The sequence below is a fragment of the Molossus molossus genome, unplaced genomic scaffold (assembly GCF_014108415.1).
Source record: "Molossus molossus isolate mMolMol1 unplaced genomic scaffold, mMolMol1.p scaffold_m16_p_1, whole genome shotgun sequence".
Lineage (NCBI taxonomy): Eukaryota > Metazoa > Chordata > Mammalia > Chiroptera > Molossidae > Molossus > Molossus molossus.
The window spans coordinates 33508612-33527472 of NW_023425344.1; the positions used below are offsets into that span (position 1 = coordinate 33508612).

The window sequence follows — 18861 nt, forward strand, 5'->3', positions numbered from 1 at the left end:
GGAAAGAAGAGAATCGTATAAGTGTTCATCTACATATCTATATCCCACGACACCTATGAATTCTCATCGTGGGAGTTTTTGGCACAGTTTTCTGATCGGATATGAACGTTGTTCCACAGTAGCCAAACAGGATGCTTTTCCAGTCTCCAGCACCAGGAAAATTTAGCTGATCAATTTCAATACAACTCATACCTGGAAAGAGTAAGACATATTTAATTTACTTTTTAAAATTTAAGATAGTTTCCAATGATTAAAATTATCTTTAGGATTTCAATTATTACTTTTGAATAAACTCTGATGCTAAAAATGTAATGATCATGACATTCCATTAGTTACTATTCTAGGCATAAATGACATCCTGTCGGGTTACTCATAATTATTTGGGTGTGTCATGCTGTAATATGTACATGGCTATAGATACTATACAGAGTAATTAAAAGCTGATGTCAAATCTCTAAGTTTTCTTCTGATGTGTGCTAAGCTTCCAATTGTGCTAGGAGGGATTTGAGCACTCGGGAGGGGACTGAAGTTGCAGATGACATTTTGTTATTTAGAATTTATCTTGGAGTGACCATGTTATTTTACATTATAGTTAGGCAACAGTAGAAAACACTCCTATATAAGACCTAAATCAAAAGAGTTCATAAAGTGTAGTATAGGATCTCCAGTTTCATTGCTATTAGAAGAGAAAACAAATTAGGTCGTCGGAAATCCACCTTAAACCACTTCCTCTGGTAAATCCTGATTTGGGCACGGGGTGCTCTCCATTTACAGTTCCATGAGTTAGCAAATGCGTGTCTCCTTTAGAGGTGTACTGTTAAGCTATATCACTATATATATACTGTACATGTTGGTTCACAAATTAGCAGTTATTAGTCAGACTGTACATAGCAAAACAAACCAAGCTTAATGTACAATACATCCCAACGTGAACCTGTGTCTAGATTCAAGTACTGACCCCTAATACAGGTTCTCTGTTTAAATAAGTAGCCCAGTAAACTAAATTAAATGTACCAAACAAAACTGGGAAAACTATTCTAGACATTCTGTCAATTTTGCTAACACTGTTGAAGGTTTTCTTGGCTTCGGCTGGCTTGTTTTCCGGCTTCTTGTTGGGTTCTGGCGTGGTTGCACTCTTGGAGATGGTGGAGAGAACCGGGTCTTTCGAGAGGTTCGGGGCATAGTTGGCAACAGCCACTGCATAGGCATTGTTCTGTATCATGACAGACGCTTTCTCTTTTTTCTAAAACACAAGAATGAACAGAATGTGGGTTGAGTCTGCTTCTTAACATTTTCCAAACTCCAGTTCAAATTCTGAAGAAACGTATCTTGATAACCATCATGATCAATTCGAAAGAAGGTCTTTAGGGAAATTAAAAAGAGTTTGTTCAATCCTGAAACCATGAGGGTGAGGAAACCTTCTGAGTAAGATCAATGGTATCATTTTCCTGAGGAACCATTTTGTTTTGTTCCCATAGAAAACAATAAAAATACAACTTTAATAAATGAAATAAGTTTGACTATTACAAGTAATTCAAATATTTGTTGAATGGATGAGTGAATGAGTAAGTGAAATGTAGAAATATTCTAACAAGAGGAATGATCATCTACATGGGCGATTTGAGATTCTAAATAAAGAAGTCTAATGTCTTTAACTTGATAACAGGATTGTCCCCCTTCATGTCAGAACTGTACTCAAATGGTGAAATATTGTAACCATATGCAGTTGGCAATGTAACAAACACCAAAAACATAACAAAAAGTTGAAATACAGACTTTTTGATTTTTACCAACTCATCTACAACCTTTTCCTCCTTATAATCCCCAGTTCAGTTCTCGCCGACTGTAGTTGGGGTCACTGTCACCTCCTGCTCGGACGAATGGACATGCCTGGGTGCTCTCCCAGCTTCGCTTGGCCTTGTCCAGTCATTAGAAGCACAATAGCACAGGGACTTTTTAAAGACATAAATTGGATTGCATCACTCTTCTGCTTAAATCTCTTAAATACTATCTCATGGAACTTAAAATAAAATCAACGCTTCTTACCATGGCTTCTTTCTTTGGCTTATTACATACTAGTCCCACTGAAATAACTTCTGTTTTCAGAATATGTCCTGGTTTGGTGCCTTCGGCCATGCTCTGTCCTCGAGCCGGAATGCCTCCCCTCCATCCAGACTTCCACGTGACCCGTTCCCTCTAGTGTACTAATCTTGGTTTGAGTGCCATTTCCTCAAAAAGGCCTTCCTTAACTACTCTTGCTCCCATATATGCTCATTCACAATACCCAGCTCACTTGATGCCCATCACGGTATTATGCAAAATGTATACATGCCATCTTTAGTTGTGTGACTACTTTATTGGCATCTTCTTTTCTCACCAGAATCTAAGTGCAGTGAAGGCTGGTGCTACTTCTGTTTGGCTCACCATTAAACCTCAGCATTTCAAGTGATGACCTTCCAGAGGGAGGCACATAATATGTAGCTAAATGAATGAAACTGTGAAATATCAACAGTGTTTACCTGCATTTCTATACTAATATAAATGTATTGTTTGTTATCAAAATGCAAACAAATTTGAGCCAGCAATGAATTATGCAAAATAGTGAATAGTGTAAATCAACAGACTTAGAGGACCAATTAGCCTAGAACAGAGTTTTGAGTATCAGTTATTTTGAATTAAAAATTCTCAAAATGTTTGAATAAAATAAGATATGAAAGGGCCTCTGAAAGGTCAGGAGGATCAAAAGAGGACTGGATTTTCTCTCCTTCCCCGGCACCGGCTTTTCCCTCTCCTTTCCCCTTGCTGGTGAGACATCTGTGACAAACTCCATTACTGGGGCCCAGCCTGTGTGGCTCAGTGGTTGAGTGTCAACCCGTGCACCAAGAGGTCACCAGTTCGATTCCCAGTCAGGGCACATGCCCAGGTTGTGGGCCTGATCCCCAGTGGGGGTCATGCAGGAGGCGGCCAATTGATGTTCTCTATCATTGATGTTTCTATTTCTCTCTCCTTCTCCCTTCCTCTCTCAATTCAATAAAGAATAAAATTAAAAACAAACAACAGAAAAACAAACTTCACTACTGGGTAAGAAGTAAGTTCTATTATCAACCTCATGTTACAAATTCAGAAAGGGAGGCTGGAGAGGTTTTGTGATATGACTAGATCTCTCATCTAGTAAATAGATGAAAAGCACACAAACTTAGATGGGTGTGACTTCTAACCTCTGCTTTAAAAACCAGGAAATGTGACTTTAATTCTGAGGAAACTGTTGAAAGTTGGAAGTATTTTATACTAAAATATCCCAATTAAAGTTTCTGTTACTGGGTCAATTTTCTAAAAGGACTCTTTAACCCATAAAGTATGCAACATATAGTGCTTATATTATTTCAACTATACTAAAGCATCATTTGAAAAGACATCAAATTGTACTTATAGAGAATTCAGGTCTTGAGAATATATTTTAACATCACTCTGCTTCAGCTTCTAGTTTGATAAAAACAGAGATAATTATATCAAAGCCATAAAGAACTGTTGTGAGAATCTAATGGACTAATATATGTATTTGAATCGCAGTAAAAAAAATAGTTTCTTAGTAGAGAGTAGTGACAGTTATAATTCAATTACAAACTAGACAATGATTACTGGCATATAAGATGTATAAAAATGTTCTTTATATTTTTGGAAGAAGACATAAACACTGTACAGAGGAGCTCAAGGAACGTTTTTGGAAGAGGGACATTTAAGTTGGGTTAGGAATTATGGTGTAAGGTTTAGACTTTAGACATATACATATAAAAGTTAATGTTTTTTGTTGCACGGAGAGCTATGGGTAGAACTCTATATTAAAACTTACCCACACCATTTCTGCCCCTCTTCAGTTGTAAATAAATGCACAGTTGATACAAAAAATTATGTAACAAACTATACAGCAGAGGCACTCACAAATCCAAACACCAGAATTCTTACTATGTTTCACTACACTTCTCTACCTACACACCCTCATGTTTTTAAAACATAATATCCAGAAATGAATTAAGGTTACTTTCATTGCCAACTGATGTCTGCTCATACTCCTGTATTCCCTAACCTGTGACTAGCGCCACGGTAAAGCCAAGAACTGGTAACCAACCCACATTGGTCCCCTATGTCCCATACATTTTATTATATGGACTCAGCTCAGAATCACATCTGTTGAGACATCACTTCCAACATCAATAAGTCCCCCCTCAATGTGCTTCCACACACCCTCGTGTTTGTCTCTATATAGCACATATGTATGTCACATCTTTTTTTCCCTTCCACTCGACTGTAAGCTCCTTGAAGTTAAGACTGCAATGAAGAGCTCCTAGCAGGCTGTAAAAATACTTGCTTAATGATAAATGAATGACAGGTACTAGAATGACTGCTTTGAATGTGTACACACACACACACACACACACACTTTAGGTTTTTATAGACTACAATAAATTTCTATTAGATTAACAGAAACAAATTTCAATAGTTTATTTTACAGTTCTATTATGTAATTCTCTTGAGAGTTCTCAGTTTTACCATCTATAGATGTAGGAGACTGTGAAATCATAAAATAAACTCAACTATAAAACAATGTTTGTGGACGTTGCTTTACTGGTGATTCAAACTCATATAAGTGGGAAGGAGGATAATTTGGCTCATGAGCAGAATCAGCAAATGATGTACTTTTATACACTACTTGGGGAAATGTTATTTATACTGCTATAAAGTTTATTGATGTTGCTAGCGAAGTAGAATGAAACAAAAATATAACCAGAATTAATCAAATTCTATTTTTAAAATGATGTTTTATAGAATTCAGAATACTCTAAACTTACTACTTTATTAATGTTCGAAATATATATTTAAAAACTCAAGCCTAGAAATGTTCTGGTTACAGAAATCTAAATGTCTTACTCCAGGTGGCAAATTAATCTTGGTTTCCTTATAGTAATAGGTGAAAAAACATGTTACTAACTTGAGCAATTGCTCTAACTAAAATATTGACATCTACTAGTGCAGTGGCCTGGCATGTAAATAAAAATGACAATCGCATGGTTTGAGAGTTGGAAAGCATCTCAGATCCGTCCCTTGGAACAAAGAAATGGGGCTTTTGTAAAAAATAACGCTAAATATAACAGACTTTGGGGAAAACACCAGGTCTCCAAAGTGGTAAAGCTATGCTCTTTCTACACACGTTGCTTTTTTACAGGTAGTGTGGCTGCTAGAGAGCCCATGGCTTGTAAAACAACATGCTCCCTGGCCACACGATGGTGTTAACTCTCTGCTACCCATCCTGACCGAGAAAAGTGATCATTACAGAAGATTGTTTGAAGGTTATACAGTCCATCCACTTCTGTAAGTACTCTAAGTCTTTCCTTAGATTAAATTGGACCACGAGAAAGCTATATCCTTGGGCCATATTAGCGTAGCTCCTTGAAGAATTGCCTCCACTGAGTTGTATGTTAGTGTACTGCCTTCAGCTTTTATTGAAGGGACTACAAGAAACATCAATATGAAATTCATTACTGCGTTTATTGGGAAAATGTTGACATTACCACTTGCAATTGGTACCCAGCTTTCACTAATATAAAGCCCATGTGATATTTTTAGATATGTTTTAAAGAGAGAATTCAGTGTAGGAAAATCTTTTTGTGAGGAAATTTATGTTTCTATTTTTTGAGTAAAGGAATATAACTCCCTCCCCCATCTTCCATGGTTTACTGTGGTAGCCAAGAAACTTGGAATTTGAAACCTAGCTACTCTAGCTACGAACTACAGTTAATGTCTGGCCCAAACAGTGGACAAATTTGCAGTCTACTTTCCTTCATTCTGATATCCTAACTTCTGTTTATATATTATTTTATAATAATGTGAGTACACACATTCTTTTGGTAAACTGCCAGAAATGCTTTTGGAGCAAGGCAAGATGGTTTAAAAATGCAGTTAAATCAATAAAAACACTTGAAAAGTGATGTTTTCTAGGAGTTGCATGGAACGAATCACAAAATAATGGCACACTTTGTGTTAGTTTGGATATTACGTTGCTATGTCTCTGTTTTAATAATTTAATATCTAGTGTATTTCCAGATAATATGTTTTGCTTGGGCAGTGTTAGAACAACTGTTATGATTTAGAAATGGAAGCCATATCAGCTGATTACATTTAGTTATTTAAAAGTTTTAATTCAAATAAATAATGTGCTAAACAGTATGCTTGGGGATGGCGGAGAAAATGATGAATAAAACAAAACTATTATACCCCTAGAACATGTAACCTGCTGTTAAAAACAGATTTATTTATGATAACTATATTCTTTAATGAGATTACATAAAATAATTTGTGCCAGGTTCTGTAGGAACATTACAGCAATTAGGTTTGTTCGGAAAGTTTCAAGATTTAAGTAAAATCAGATGTAGCTTATGAAATAAATAGGACTTCATCATTAGGGAAGGGAGGCAAGGGCATTTTAGCAAAAGGGATCAGTACATCTAATGTCCTGGATGGAGATGTGTAGAAGCATGGATGCCTGGGAGGTGTATAATGTCTGGAAGAAGAATATGAACATGGACCTTAGACCTGTGTTTAATATTGAGTCCACCATTTACTAGATATGTGATCCTAAGCAAATAACTTTACTTGGCTAATCCTATATATCTTGCTCTCCAAACTGGAGATATTCCCAGGCACATAATGGTAAATGCACAATAAAGAACAAACATTATTTTTCTTATTATTCATTATGTAAATAAATAGATGAGAAAACCATATACTTGGGCCATATTAGCTGAGATGCTTGAAGAATTACCTTCAACAATTCACTAAAGAGCTGAACTATTAAACAATTAGATTTCTATTTTAGAAAAATAACTCAAACGAATTTAGAGAGTGAATTCGAGGGAGACATAATTAGAGATAATACGGAATAAAGAGACTCAAAAAAATAAGAGATGGCAAGGCTATAGTCTATGACATATAGGTCAGAGAATGGACACCAGTTAATGACTGGTTAGATGTTATGGGATACTTCCAAGTTGTTGGTATGTGATGCTAGATTTTGCCATACACTGTGGTATAGATGAAAACTAGGTATGGGCAGGAAAAAGTTAAGTAAATCAGTTTAGGAGGTTTATTTTTGTTTCTTCATTGTTTCTTTCATTTAAAAAACAATATACAAAGATTAAGCTGTTATATTCAAGTATAAGTGCCAGGGAACTGGTTGGGTATATGATCCTCAAAGTTAAAAGAAAGTATGGCTTACACTCGTAGACAATAACTTGGAAGGTAAGATAAAGGCATGGGTTATAAATTTGATTTGTTGTACTTTATTAGTCCATATCATATTTACTGAGCAACAAATATATACAAAGTCCTGTGCAAAGGGACAGGAAAATATGATTTATTAAAATAAACATGGTCACTGTTATCTTGATCAGTGAAGGAGCTAAAACATGAATATACAGTTACAAATTGTGATAAAGGCTCTAATGCAAAAGAAGAGGGTGCCAGACACTCTTACAAAAGGATCTACTATTTCGAGGGGAGCAAGAATTCAGGAACTTCCTGAGAACTGGCACTGGTGCTGAGGATGAGTAGAGATCATCTATTTGGGGAAGTAAGTGGCTGGACAGTGTGCTAGTGCGGCACACACTCCTACAAATATTGTCAGTAAAACTCTTTAAGTGAGAACACATAGTGAATAGTCAAAACTAAAACAACATAAAAGATAGCCAATTCGCTGTCTGGGGATAAACAAGTGCAGATGGATTCTAAGGAGAATGGATCCATGCTGAACTCGGGCAGAGAATCTCAAAGAATAGAAGGAATAGTGGCGGCAGCCAGATTTTTTAGGGAAGGGAGCTGATATTCCAAGACTCGCTTTAAAGAGAAAAAGAAGATAACATTTTGCTCACTTGGGCCTCGAATGGAGTTCTGGGGTATAACGGTATTTAATAGGTTCAATGGGGATCCATTAAGAAAAATGGAAAATGAGTATCTGATTTGAAAATGTGCAGGTTATTGGTCCCCTTCAGTTACAGGACAATAAATACAAAGGAGATCAGATTACAATAGGTTGAAAATTAAATGGAAAGTGAGAACATAGCACTGTATGAATTGTTTTCAAAGCTCAAATGGAGAAAAAGAGGATAGACTCTGGATAGGGGAATGGTTGATGTAGCATCTAGAGAGAGTTTAATTAGACTTTATGGTAAATGAAGCACATTTACCATAAACTAAAATATTCATACACTAAAAGGAAGGAAGCTGTTGAAAAATGAAATATAGCTTTGTATAAATAAAAAAAGAAAACAATAACCAATGAATCAATGTTGAGAAAGGAACAAGAAATAAAGGAAACAAGCACTGGAGTAAAATAATTGAGTCTTGGGCTAGTAGAAGAACATAGGGCATAAGGGAAGTTTCCAGAGCTCAGGAGGTTGCATAAGTAGATACTTTTGTATATGAAAGAACATACAAGTGTGGAGTTGGATCATTTGATCCAGAACTACATTTTCAGGATGATAAGGTTTTGTTGTCTAATTTCACACCTGGGGCACCTGAGGCTAAAAGTGATGTACATTTGACCAAGATCACAAAGCAAGGTAGGTTTTGTCACTCAAATGTAACTTGAATATAAATTGAGGAGATTTATTTATTTAACTTAGAAAGCACAATGTATATGTAAACTGTATGTTAAATGCATATTTCTTTTTTTAAACATATATCATTGATAAGTATGTCTCAGTGACTATTATCATGAGGAAAATTTCATATTTGCTTTGAATTGACAGGTACTTTAACTGCATTTACTCATGTTTACTAAAACAGAGGACTTTCACCAGTCTGATTAGAATAAAAGGACACCAGTATGGCCTGTGGATTAAAACTCTATTTTTAAAAAAACATTCTTTTTACTTAAAAATTAAATCTAAGAAGAAGTAAAGCAGAACTAGACTGCATTGAAATGTATCTATTTATTTATTTAGGCAGATGTGCTAGTTTAGGCTACTCTACTTGATTTCCCTCCAGGTCTTAGGAAGTGGTTATTTCCATAGTAGGTTTAGGAAATACCTCCCAAAATTCATTTAAATCATAAAATTGGATTAAGTGCCTCTTGATAAATTCACCATTGTAAAGTTATAAAACTTTTTCATGAAAGAAAAGAAGCCTCATAAATATTACATTTCCAGATTAAATATCAGAAACTCATTTATTTTTTTCTTGAACAAAATTTCTGAAGTAATCGACACTGTGCTTGGCACTCTAGCTATGAATGAGTAAATAAAAACAAGCAATGTGTCTGATGTAATGTTTCCTTTAATTTGACCACTAAACCTGAACCACTGAGAATTAAAATAATATAAACTTTATTAGTTGTTTTCCCGCATATTAAGTTGTACTATCAATGATTTCAACCTAAATTTGCCTTCACTATGTGTGATTTGACATGTGGGTAAACTTAAATCCAGTCTTCATAACTAGCAGGTTACTGCTTTTAAAATGCATTATCAAGAATGTGGGTTTTTTTGTTTTGTTTTGTTTTTGTATTTATAAGTACTTCAATTTTCCAAGTTCAGAGGTTGAGAACTTGATTTGCCAAATCACAGTGTCAATTTAACTGGCAACCTTATAGCATTAAAATATAATATATCAATACATTTCTATATGGGAATTTATACCACAAACCACTATTTATCATTTGTGACATACTCCCAAAGAACTAACTAGCATTTTACCTTAAAAAATGTGTTAGTATGACAGTGCATGTGTAACTAACCTAACTAAAAAGAACTAATCTTATAGATGCAATGACAAAGCAGTATACTACATGGGGAATGTAAACATAAATCAGTAATAAAATATAATGGAAATGCTGAAATAATGTGGAGGCTAATTAATCAGATTTCCTTTAATATTTACTCATTGGCTGTTAGTATGCAAAACAGAGCTTATAAAATGAAATAAACTAGACCTCATTAAAACTTCAACAGTGTACAAAATCAAAGTAAGAGAGCAAGACTTTCAAACGATAACATGTCTGTGGTCTTAAACTGCAATATGGTCATAGAAATTAGGAAAAATATTGATATTGAAATAACTGGAAAAGAAATAAAATCAGCAAGTATGTTATTTCAAATGTAATGGAAGAGTATTTAAATAGATATATTTCTAAAAGAAATCCTCCAAATAGAACTTTTTACTCTTGTTAAGAAAACTTTATGTCTCACTGTGGCATATCCAAAGTCTGCTCTTAAGGCAGAAGAACAATAATCTATAGAATAAGAGAGGAAACAGCTGGTATAGCAATGCACAAAACTCCTGCTAGCTTCTGTACTTGAAACCTAAAAATGGATACCACCAATCCCCAAAGAAGTTGATCTTAAAAGTAAGCAACTTTTCTCCTATAGGCTATGTGAGCAACTTAAAAATGTGTAAGCCTTCCAGCACCCACCCACTTATTCCGTGCAACCTGGGAGAGATAACAATGATGCATAGATTTTCACATCCAAGCAACCGAGATGGGGGTAGATGCAGAGTAGTAACTCAATCCACTGAAAAGGCCTGAAATTCTGTAGCAGGGAAAGGTAACACCTATTTTTCTTCCAAATCTCTTTATTATGAATCAGTGTGGCGTTAAGAGAATGATCTTCATGATCAGACAGATTTGGGTTCAAGTACACTTATTAACTATTTGTGTGAACTCTGCCAAAACAATAGCTTCACTAAGCCTCAGCTTCTTCATCAGAAAAAAAAAAAAAAAAAGACAGTGATTTAAAAAGAGGCTCTAGTTCTAAAGTTAATGTGGCAATTATCTGATAGAGCATATGTATAAAAAAAACAACTTAGCACAGTTTCTGACACAGAGTCAGAACTCACCAGATGCTAAGGAGTGGTTCTGACATAAGTATTACTACTACAAGCACTCCTAAAGGACTTCAGGCAAAAGCACAATTTAAAAGAAATCTGTGTGCGTGTGTGTGTGCGTGTGTGTGTACGTGTGTGTGTGCGTGTGTGTGCGTGTGTGTGTGTGTGGTAAATCTGTCAGGGATTCTCTTAAGCATGGTGAGAAGGAAGTTCTCACTTACCTTGTCATTCACTACACTCTTCCCATCCCACGCCCATCCTCTTTTGGTGAAGTAATTAACAGTGGCAAATTCAATTAGGGCAGAGAACACAAATGCATAACAAACAGCAATAAACCAGTCCATGGCAGTTGCATAAGCCACTTTGGGGAGAGAATTTCGAGCACTGATGCTTAGAGTTGTCATTGTTAGAACAGTTGTTACACCTGCAGAAGAAAAAATAGGAACCAGAAACATCAACAGATCCTGGCAGGACAGCACGGGAATTAGTTTCGTTTTGTTTTCATAGCAACTTTCAGGGCCATGTTTTTTCACTAAAAAATAGAAATAAAAAATAAAAACAAACAACAAAAACTACTGGGAGAGATGACCCTGAAATGCCCTCAGGATCTGTGTGTGAGTGTGTGTGTGAGAGTGTGTGTGAGTGTGTGTGTGAGTGTGTGTGTGAGTGTGTGTGTGTGTGTGTGTGTGAGTGTGTGTGTGTGTGAGTGTGAGTGTGTGTGTGTGGGTGAGTCCCTTCAGTACAGTTGAGGATAAAAAGACTGGTGAGACTGAAGTCAACTTTCCTATAAGAAAAAGTAGGGCTTTAAATTGGCCTATTGTCCATTAACATTATTTTTTTAATCCCACATAAAGTGGCACATTAATTTGTTCATCATTTACTTGAATCATGCCGAGCAGCGGACCAATCCTCCTCACCAATGATTACAATGGAACTACCATTAAGAAGTTCTTTATTCTAAGTATGGCTACCTAAGTATGAAGTTAATTCTAGATTGCTTAGCATTGTAAGGACATCATCTCTTTCACAATCAAGTTTGATATCTATAGAAAATCAAACAAGCAACTCAACCAAACCTTGTCAACTGTAAATCACTACTTTTAAAGAATATTTTAAATTTCTTTTGATTTAAAAAATAATCTAATTCACTTGTGCACTGTTGGTGGTCATTTAAGCCAATACAACATCATAGCAATTTCAGTATGAATCTGCTTTACCCCCCATAATCAAGTCTTTCTCATCTCTAAATCATATGTATATAATTTTTTTAACTTGCTTTTGGAAACTTGACAATGAAAGTGTCTATAAGTCCTTTTCTCCTTCCCTCCCTCCCTTCCTTTTCTCTTTTCACTGAAAAGATAAGATATATGCCAGCTTCTCTGACTGCTAGTTCAGCCCAGACTGGCCCCATTATACTGCAAATATAGCTGGCATTAGATAAAGAAATGCACTTACCTGGAAAGCTCACAAACTTTCCACATGCCTGTCTCCTAACAATGGACATTTTTCTATATCTAGAAGGGCCTCCATGAATGACTGTTTCCACATTTCTTGACCAGGCTGTTTCTTCCCTTATCGCCTCTGAGTGTCTGAGTGACTGCTATAACTCTGCTTTTTAGGGAGGCTTACGTCTCCTTTTTGGTAAAATAAAATGCTTTCAGCACTAAAATTCTATGCATATATGTGAAACATATGTGACCATTGCTCATACATAGACAATATCTAACATATAGCTCTTTTATATTCTGATGTTGTTCTACATAGTATTTTATTTATTTATTTATTTATTTATTATCCTCACCCAAGGGCTTTTTTTTTTTTTTTTTTTTTTTTGCATTTATCTTCAGATAGAGTGGGAGGAAGAGAGGGGGTAGGGAGAGAGAGAGAAACATTGATGTGAGAGAGACACATCGAGTGGTTGCCACCCACACAACCCCAACCAGGGCCGGGGACAAACTACAACCAAGGCACATGCCCTTAGCAGGAACTGAATCCTGGTCTGTGGGCTGACACTCTTAACTGCTGAGCCAAATCAGCCAGGGACACGTAGTATTTCTTATTTCGAGGTGTCGGTGTCAAAAACCTCAACTCATAGTAGCTGAGCAAACAATGTCAAAGTAGAGGAACGACAGGTATTCGGTGAAAACATTCACTTAAAAGATAAAATCAAATCAGGGGAAGTGATTTCATCACAGGGACTGACACTGTGGAAGCCAGGGCCAGATGCCTGAGTTCTAATTTTGTGACCTTGGGGAAATTCCCCAGCCTCTTTGTACCATTTGTAAAGTGGGGATTACAAATAGTGTTTTCCCATAGTGTTGATAGAGCAACAAAAAGTTACTATGTATAAAGCAGTGTCTCTATTTTTAAAAGAAACCTCCGTGACTGTATGAGAAAAAAAAAATCACCCTGAAAGCAAAGTCAAAGCACATTTAAATTTAAAAAATAAAATAAAATAAAATTCTCCTTTAGTTCTTTATCCCCATGAAATGCTTGTGTGTGTGTTTGTGACTAGAGTTCAGGGTCAACATTAGGAAGAAGTCTCAGACAGGCACCAAACCCACAATAGAACAGAAATGTAAAATTGTTTGATACCACCTGCTGGTTACTGCTAGAAATGACAGAAACAACAGGCATTCTAATAATGTACTGTTCTGTTTTGTTTTTCCCTTCCAGCCCAATGGACAAAGAAATAATACCTTCCTTCCTAATAAAAATAATAATAAATATTTACAAATATAGTCTAGGTGCACTATGCAATTTTATTTTACTTTATTTTTAAGGGTGTGATTTTAATTCATAACTGTACTACATCTGAATGATAAAAATGATGAAACGTCTATATGTTAGAGACAGAAATTAGAACTTAGATAACATATCTGTCATCAAACCTAATTAACTCAAACTTCACTAATTTACAGTTTGTGAGACTTTAGAAACTGCCTATTATCATCTAGAAGAAACTGAAAGGTTACTCACAGTGGAGACAATACTATGAGGGAATTACAGTTTTCTTCTGTTTGCTTACCCGAATATGCCATCGTTTTTAATACATCCAAAACTCATATCCCTTTCCCCAAATTATTTTCTTCCTGAAATCCTTTTTGGGGGAAAAAGCGCTTACAATCTAAATGAAGCCGTTTTCATATTCTAGATTGAAGTTGCCTGACATGTATCATCTGTCGGTCTCAGCAACACGCTATTTCCTTCACCTAGAATCTTTTCCTTGTTACTCATCCCTCTTCTTTATTTAGCTAACTCCAGTTTCTTCTCCTAATAAATTATTGGGTACATACCATGTACTAGTAGGCACTGGGAACTCCAATGAACAGAACAGTTAATGTTCGTGCACCCAAAGGATGCACAGTCTATTAACACAATAGTACACACAGCTGAGTTGTTTGTTCTGCAGGATTTCAACCCTAAGAGTGCATATGACCTAGTACTATGTACATCTCTATCAGATCACGTCCATTTTGAATTTTCTATGGTTTATGTGACTGAATTCCCCAATCAACTATATGGATTAGAGCCTTGATGTCTTCTTCTCCCCAAATTGTAAAAGGGTGCCTAGCAGCGGGTAAGAGGTCACTGTAGAGTTTTTAAATGAATTATTAAATATGTATTGAAACTACTTCCCAATGATCTGCAATTGATAACCATTTATTTAGTATAATTGCAAGAATCCTACTCCTTCATTTATAAAGCAAGCACGCATTTAGTCTCCATTTTTTGCTCAGCACTGTGGAACTGTGAATGGAATGTAAGCAAAATCAAATAAGCTAGGATACATACTTTACTTAAAGAAAAAAAAAGCAAATGTAAAGTAACGTCACAGCTGGGCAGCATTGATGATGAACTGTAATCAGGTGATCTACCTAGTTTTGGGGTTCGGCTTCCCTCGGAATAAGTGGGAAGCTCAAGGGATCTAGGACAAGAGGAAATACCTAGACTTAGAGAAGAACGTGCACAGAAGCCCAGGGACGTGGGCAAATGTAGCATTTCAGAGGGTTAGAAAGAGCCTTGCAAGGTGGGAAGGCAGCACATACGGGTTTCCTGGAAGATAAGGCCAGAGCTGGAGGCAGAAGCCAGATTCTCCGGGGCCTGTTAGATTGTGCTAAGGTGACCGAATTTGTTCTCAAGGGCAGAGGGAAAACATTACACATAGAGTTCATTTCAAGCAGGGTCCGGACATAGTATTTCTTGTTTAAAATATTAGTGTGGCTGTTGTTCCACTGTTGTTAAGGTGATTATTCATTTTTCTTTTGTTTTTCCAACATTTTCTCTTTGCTTTTGCTTTACTGCAGTTGGAATGTGATATGCTTTTTTGTTGGTCCGTTGTGTTTTTGTTTGTTTTTGTATTTATCCACCTTGGTGTTTTCTGAATTTTCTGTGTCTATGGTTTGGTCATTAACATTTGGAAAGTTCTAAGCCATTATTGCATGAAATATTTCTTCTGCATCTTCTTCTGATATTTCAATTATGAATGTGTTATACCTGTTGAAATTGTAGCCCAGTTCCTGGATATATAGCACTTTTTTTTTTTTTTCTGCTTGAATTTTAATTTGGAAAGTTTCTAATGAGCTATACACAAACTCATTGATTCATTCTTCTGACATCGATTTTAATAAATCCAAAACTCATATCCCTTTCCCCAAATTCTTTTCTTCCTGAAATCCTTTTTTTTTGGTGGGGGGGGGGGAAGCACCTACAATCTAAATGAAGCCGTTTTCATATTCTAGATTGAAGTTGCCTGACATGTATCATCTGTCGGTCTCGGCAACACGCTATTTCCTCCACCTTGAATCTTTTCCTTGTTACTCATCCCTCTTTTTTATTTAGCCAACTCCAGTTTTATTAGGTTTATTGATCAGCCCATCAGAGGAATTCTCCATTTCTGTTACTGTGGGTTCTCTTTGTTTTAATTTTTTGTCTTTTTATCTTATTTTATTAATTTATTTTTGTTACAGATGTTTCTCCTTTTCCCCCATTGACATCTTCCTCCCTTTCTTCCTGCCTCCACAGCATTGTTGTCTATGTCCATCCATTGGTTATGCTTATATGCATAAGTTTTTTGGTTTTCTGCCCCCACCTCTGAAATGTATCAGTCTACTTCTATGTCTATGTCTATGAACTCTACTTCTATGTCTCTGGGTCTATTTTGTTCATCAGCTTATTTTGTTCATTATATTCCACAAATAACTGAGATCATGTGTTACTTGCCTTTCTCTGACTGGCTTATTTTGCTCAGCATTATACTCTCCAGGTCCCTCTATGTTGTCTCAAAGGATAAAAGGTCTTTCTTTCTTACAGCTGCATAGCATTTCATTCAGTATATGTACCACAGCTCTTTTTTTAAAATTTATTTTTTATCCTCACCCGAGGACATTTTTGCATTTATCTTCAGATAGAAAGGAAGAGAGAGAGAGAAATATCGATGTGAGAGAGACACACTGAGTGGTCACAATCCACACAACCCCAACTGGAGCTGGGGTAAACTGCAACTGAGGTACATGACTTTAACGAGAAATGAACCCGGGACTCTCCAGTCCGTGGGCCGATGCTCTAATCACTGAGAAAAATCGGCCAGGGTTGTACCACAGCTTTTTTTATCCACACATCTATTGATGGACACTTAGGCTGTTTCCAGATCTTAGCAATTGTAAATAATGCTGCTATGAACATAGGGGTACATATAGTCTTTCTTATTGGTGTTTCAGGTTTCTTAGGATATATTCCTAGAAATGGGATCATTGGGTCAAATGGCATTTTAATTTTTTGAGGAAACACCATGTTGTTTTCCATAGTGGCTGCACCAGTCTGCATTCCCACCAGCAGTGTACTAGAGTCCCCTTTTCTCCACATCCTCACCAGCACTTGTTGTTCAATGATTTGTTGATGGCAGCCATTTGGGCAGGTGTGAGGTGATACTCATAGTCATTTTAATTTGCATCTCTCTGATGATTAGTGCCGTTGATAATTTTTTCATGTCTCTGGGCCATTTGTATTTCCTGTTTGTAAAGGTGTCTGTTTAGTTCCTCTGCCCATTTTTTGATTGAATTCTTTGTCTTCTTTTTGTTGAGTTGTATGAGTACTCTATATATTTTGGAAATTAGCGCCTTATCTGATGTATCATTGGCAATTATGCTCTCCCATACAGTGGGTTCCCTTTCCATTTTGATGGTTGTTTCTTTTCTTGTGCAGAAGCTTTTTAGTTTTATGTAGCCCCACATATTAATTTTTTTGTTTGCTTATCTTGCCTTAGGTGAAGTATCAGTGAAAATTCTGTTGCATGTGATATCTGAAATTTTGTTGCCTACATTTTCTTTTAGAATATTTATGGATTCATGAGTCACATTTTAGTCTTTTTTCCAGTTTGAGTTTATTCTCAGAATGGTTGAATCCAAGACTACTCTATCCAGTAAGTTGGTGGTCTAGTTTCATTTTTTTGCATGTAGTTGTCCAATTTTCCTAACACCATTTATTAAAGAGGCTGTCTTTACTCCATTGTATGCTCTTGCCACCTTTGTCATATTAATTGAGTGTAATGTTTTGGGTCAATTTCTGGGTTCTCGGTTCTGTTCCATTGATTTATATACCTATTCTTATGTCAGAATCAGGCTGTTTTGATTATAATGGCTTTTAGTATAACCTGATATCCGTATTGTGATCCCTCCTACTTTGTTCTTCTTTTTTAAGATTGCTGTGGCTATTTGGGGTCTTTTTTGATTCCATATAAACTTCTGAAGTTTTGTTCTAGTTCTGTGAAATATTTCACTGGTATTTTAATAAGGATTGCATTGAATCTGTAGATTACTTGGGAAATATGGACATTTTAACGGTATTAATTCTTCCAATCCATGAACAAGGTATATACTTCCAAGACCAGGTAGAAAAGAACCCACTCAAATAGAGCAGCAAATGGGAGAAAATTCAATTGAAAACAGGAGAGTTTACGTGCGCTTTGGGACATTATGAAACATAACAACATTTGCATCATAGGGGTACCAGAAGGAGAAGAATCAGAGAAAGAAATAGAGAATCTATTTGATGAAATAATGACAGAAAACTACTCTAATTTGGTGAACGAAAAAGTCACACAAGTCCAGGAAAAACAGAGAGTCCCAAGCAAGATGAACCCCAAAAGACCCACAGCTAGATACATCATAATTAAAAGGGAAAATATTAAAGGAAAAGAAAGAATCTTATAGGAAGCAAGAGAGAGACAGAAAGTTACCTACATGAGAGCTCCCATTGGACTGTCAGCTGATTTCTCAATAGAAACACTGAAGGCCAGAAGGGAGTGGCATAAAGTGTACAAAATCATGAAGGGCAAGGGTCTGAATCCAAGACTACTCTATCCAGCAAGGCTGTCATTCAAAATTGAAGGTAAAATAAGGAGCTTCATAGACCAAAAAAAAAAAAAGGCTAAAGGAATTTACCACCACCAAACCAGCACTGCAAGAAATACTGAAGGGACCGTTGGAAGAAGAAGAAGAAATAGAGAGAGAGGAACATGGGCATAAAATAAAAATGGCAACTAATAAGTATCTAACAATAATAACCTTAAATGTAAATGACTTAAATTTTCTAATCAAAAGACATAGGGTAGCTGATTGGATAAGAAAACACATCCCGCCCTGGCCGGTTTGGCTCAGCGATTAGAGCGTCAGCCTGCGGTCGTGAGAAAACACATCCCATATATATGCTATCTATAAGAGACCCACCTTACAACAAAAGATTCACACAGGATGAGAGTGAAGGGATAGAAAATTTTTTTCCAGGCAAATCAAAATGGAAAAAAAAGCTGGTGTAGTTAATACTCATATCTGATAAGATAGACTTCAAAACAAGGTCATAATAAGAGACAAAGAAGGTCACTACATAATATTAAAGGAACCAATCCAACAAGAGGATTAAACCCTGGTAAACATATATGCACCAAATATAGGAGCACCAAAATATATTTTAAAACTTCTGGAGGAC

At 36.1% G+C, this 18861-nt stretch overlaps 1 protein-coding gene across 1 annotated transcript in view; it reads right to left on the reverse strand.

Annotated features, from left to right (window-relative positions):
• Nucleotides 1-231: 231 nt before the first annotated feature.
• Nucleotides 232-18861, reverse strand: part of GABRA2 (gamma-aminobutyric acid type A receptor subunit alpha2) — a 118476-nt gene continuing 99846 nt past the window's right edge. The window contains exons 9-10 of the mRNA XM_036261662.1: nucleotides 11097-11299; nucleotides 232-1243 (exon numbers count right to left, since the gene is read on the reverse strand). Of these exons, the coding sequence (XP_036117555.1) occupies nucleotides 947-1243; nucleotides 11097-11299 (500 nt within the window). The 3' untranslated portion in view covers nucleotides 232-946. The remainder of the gene's footprint in view (nucleotides 1244-11096; nucleotides 11300-18861) is intronic.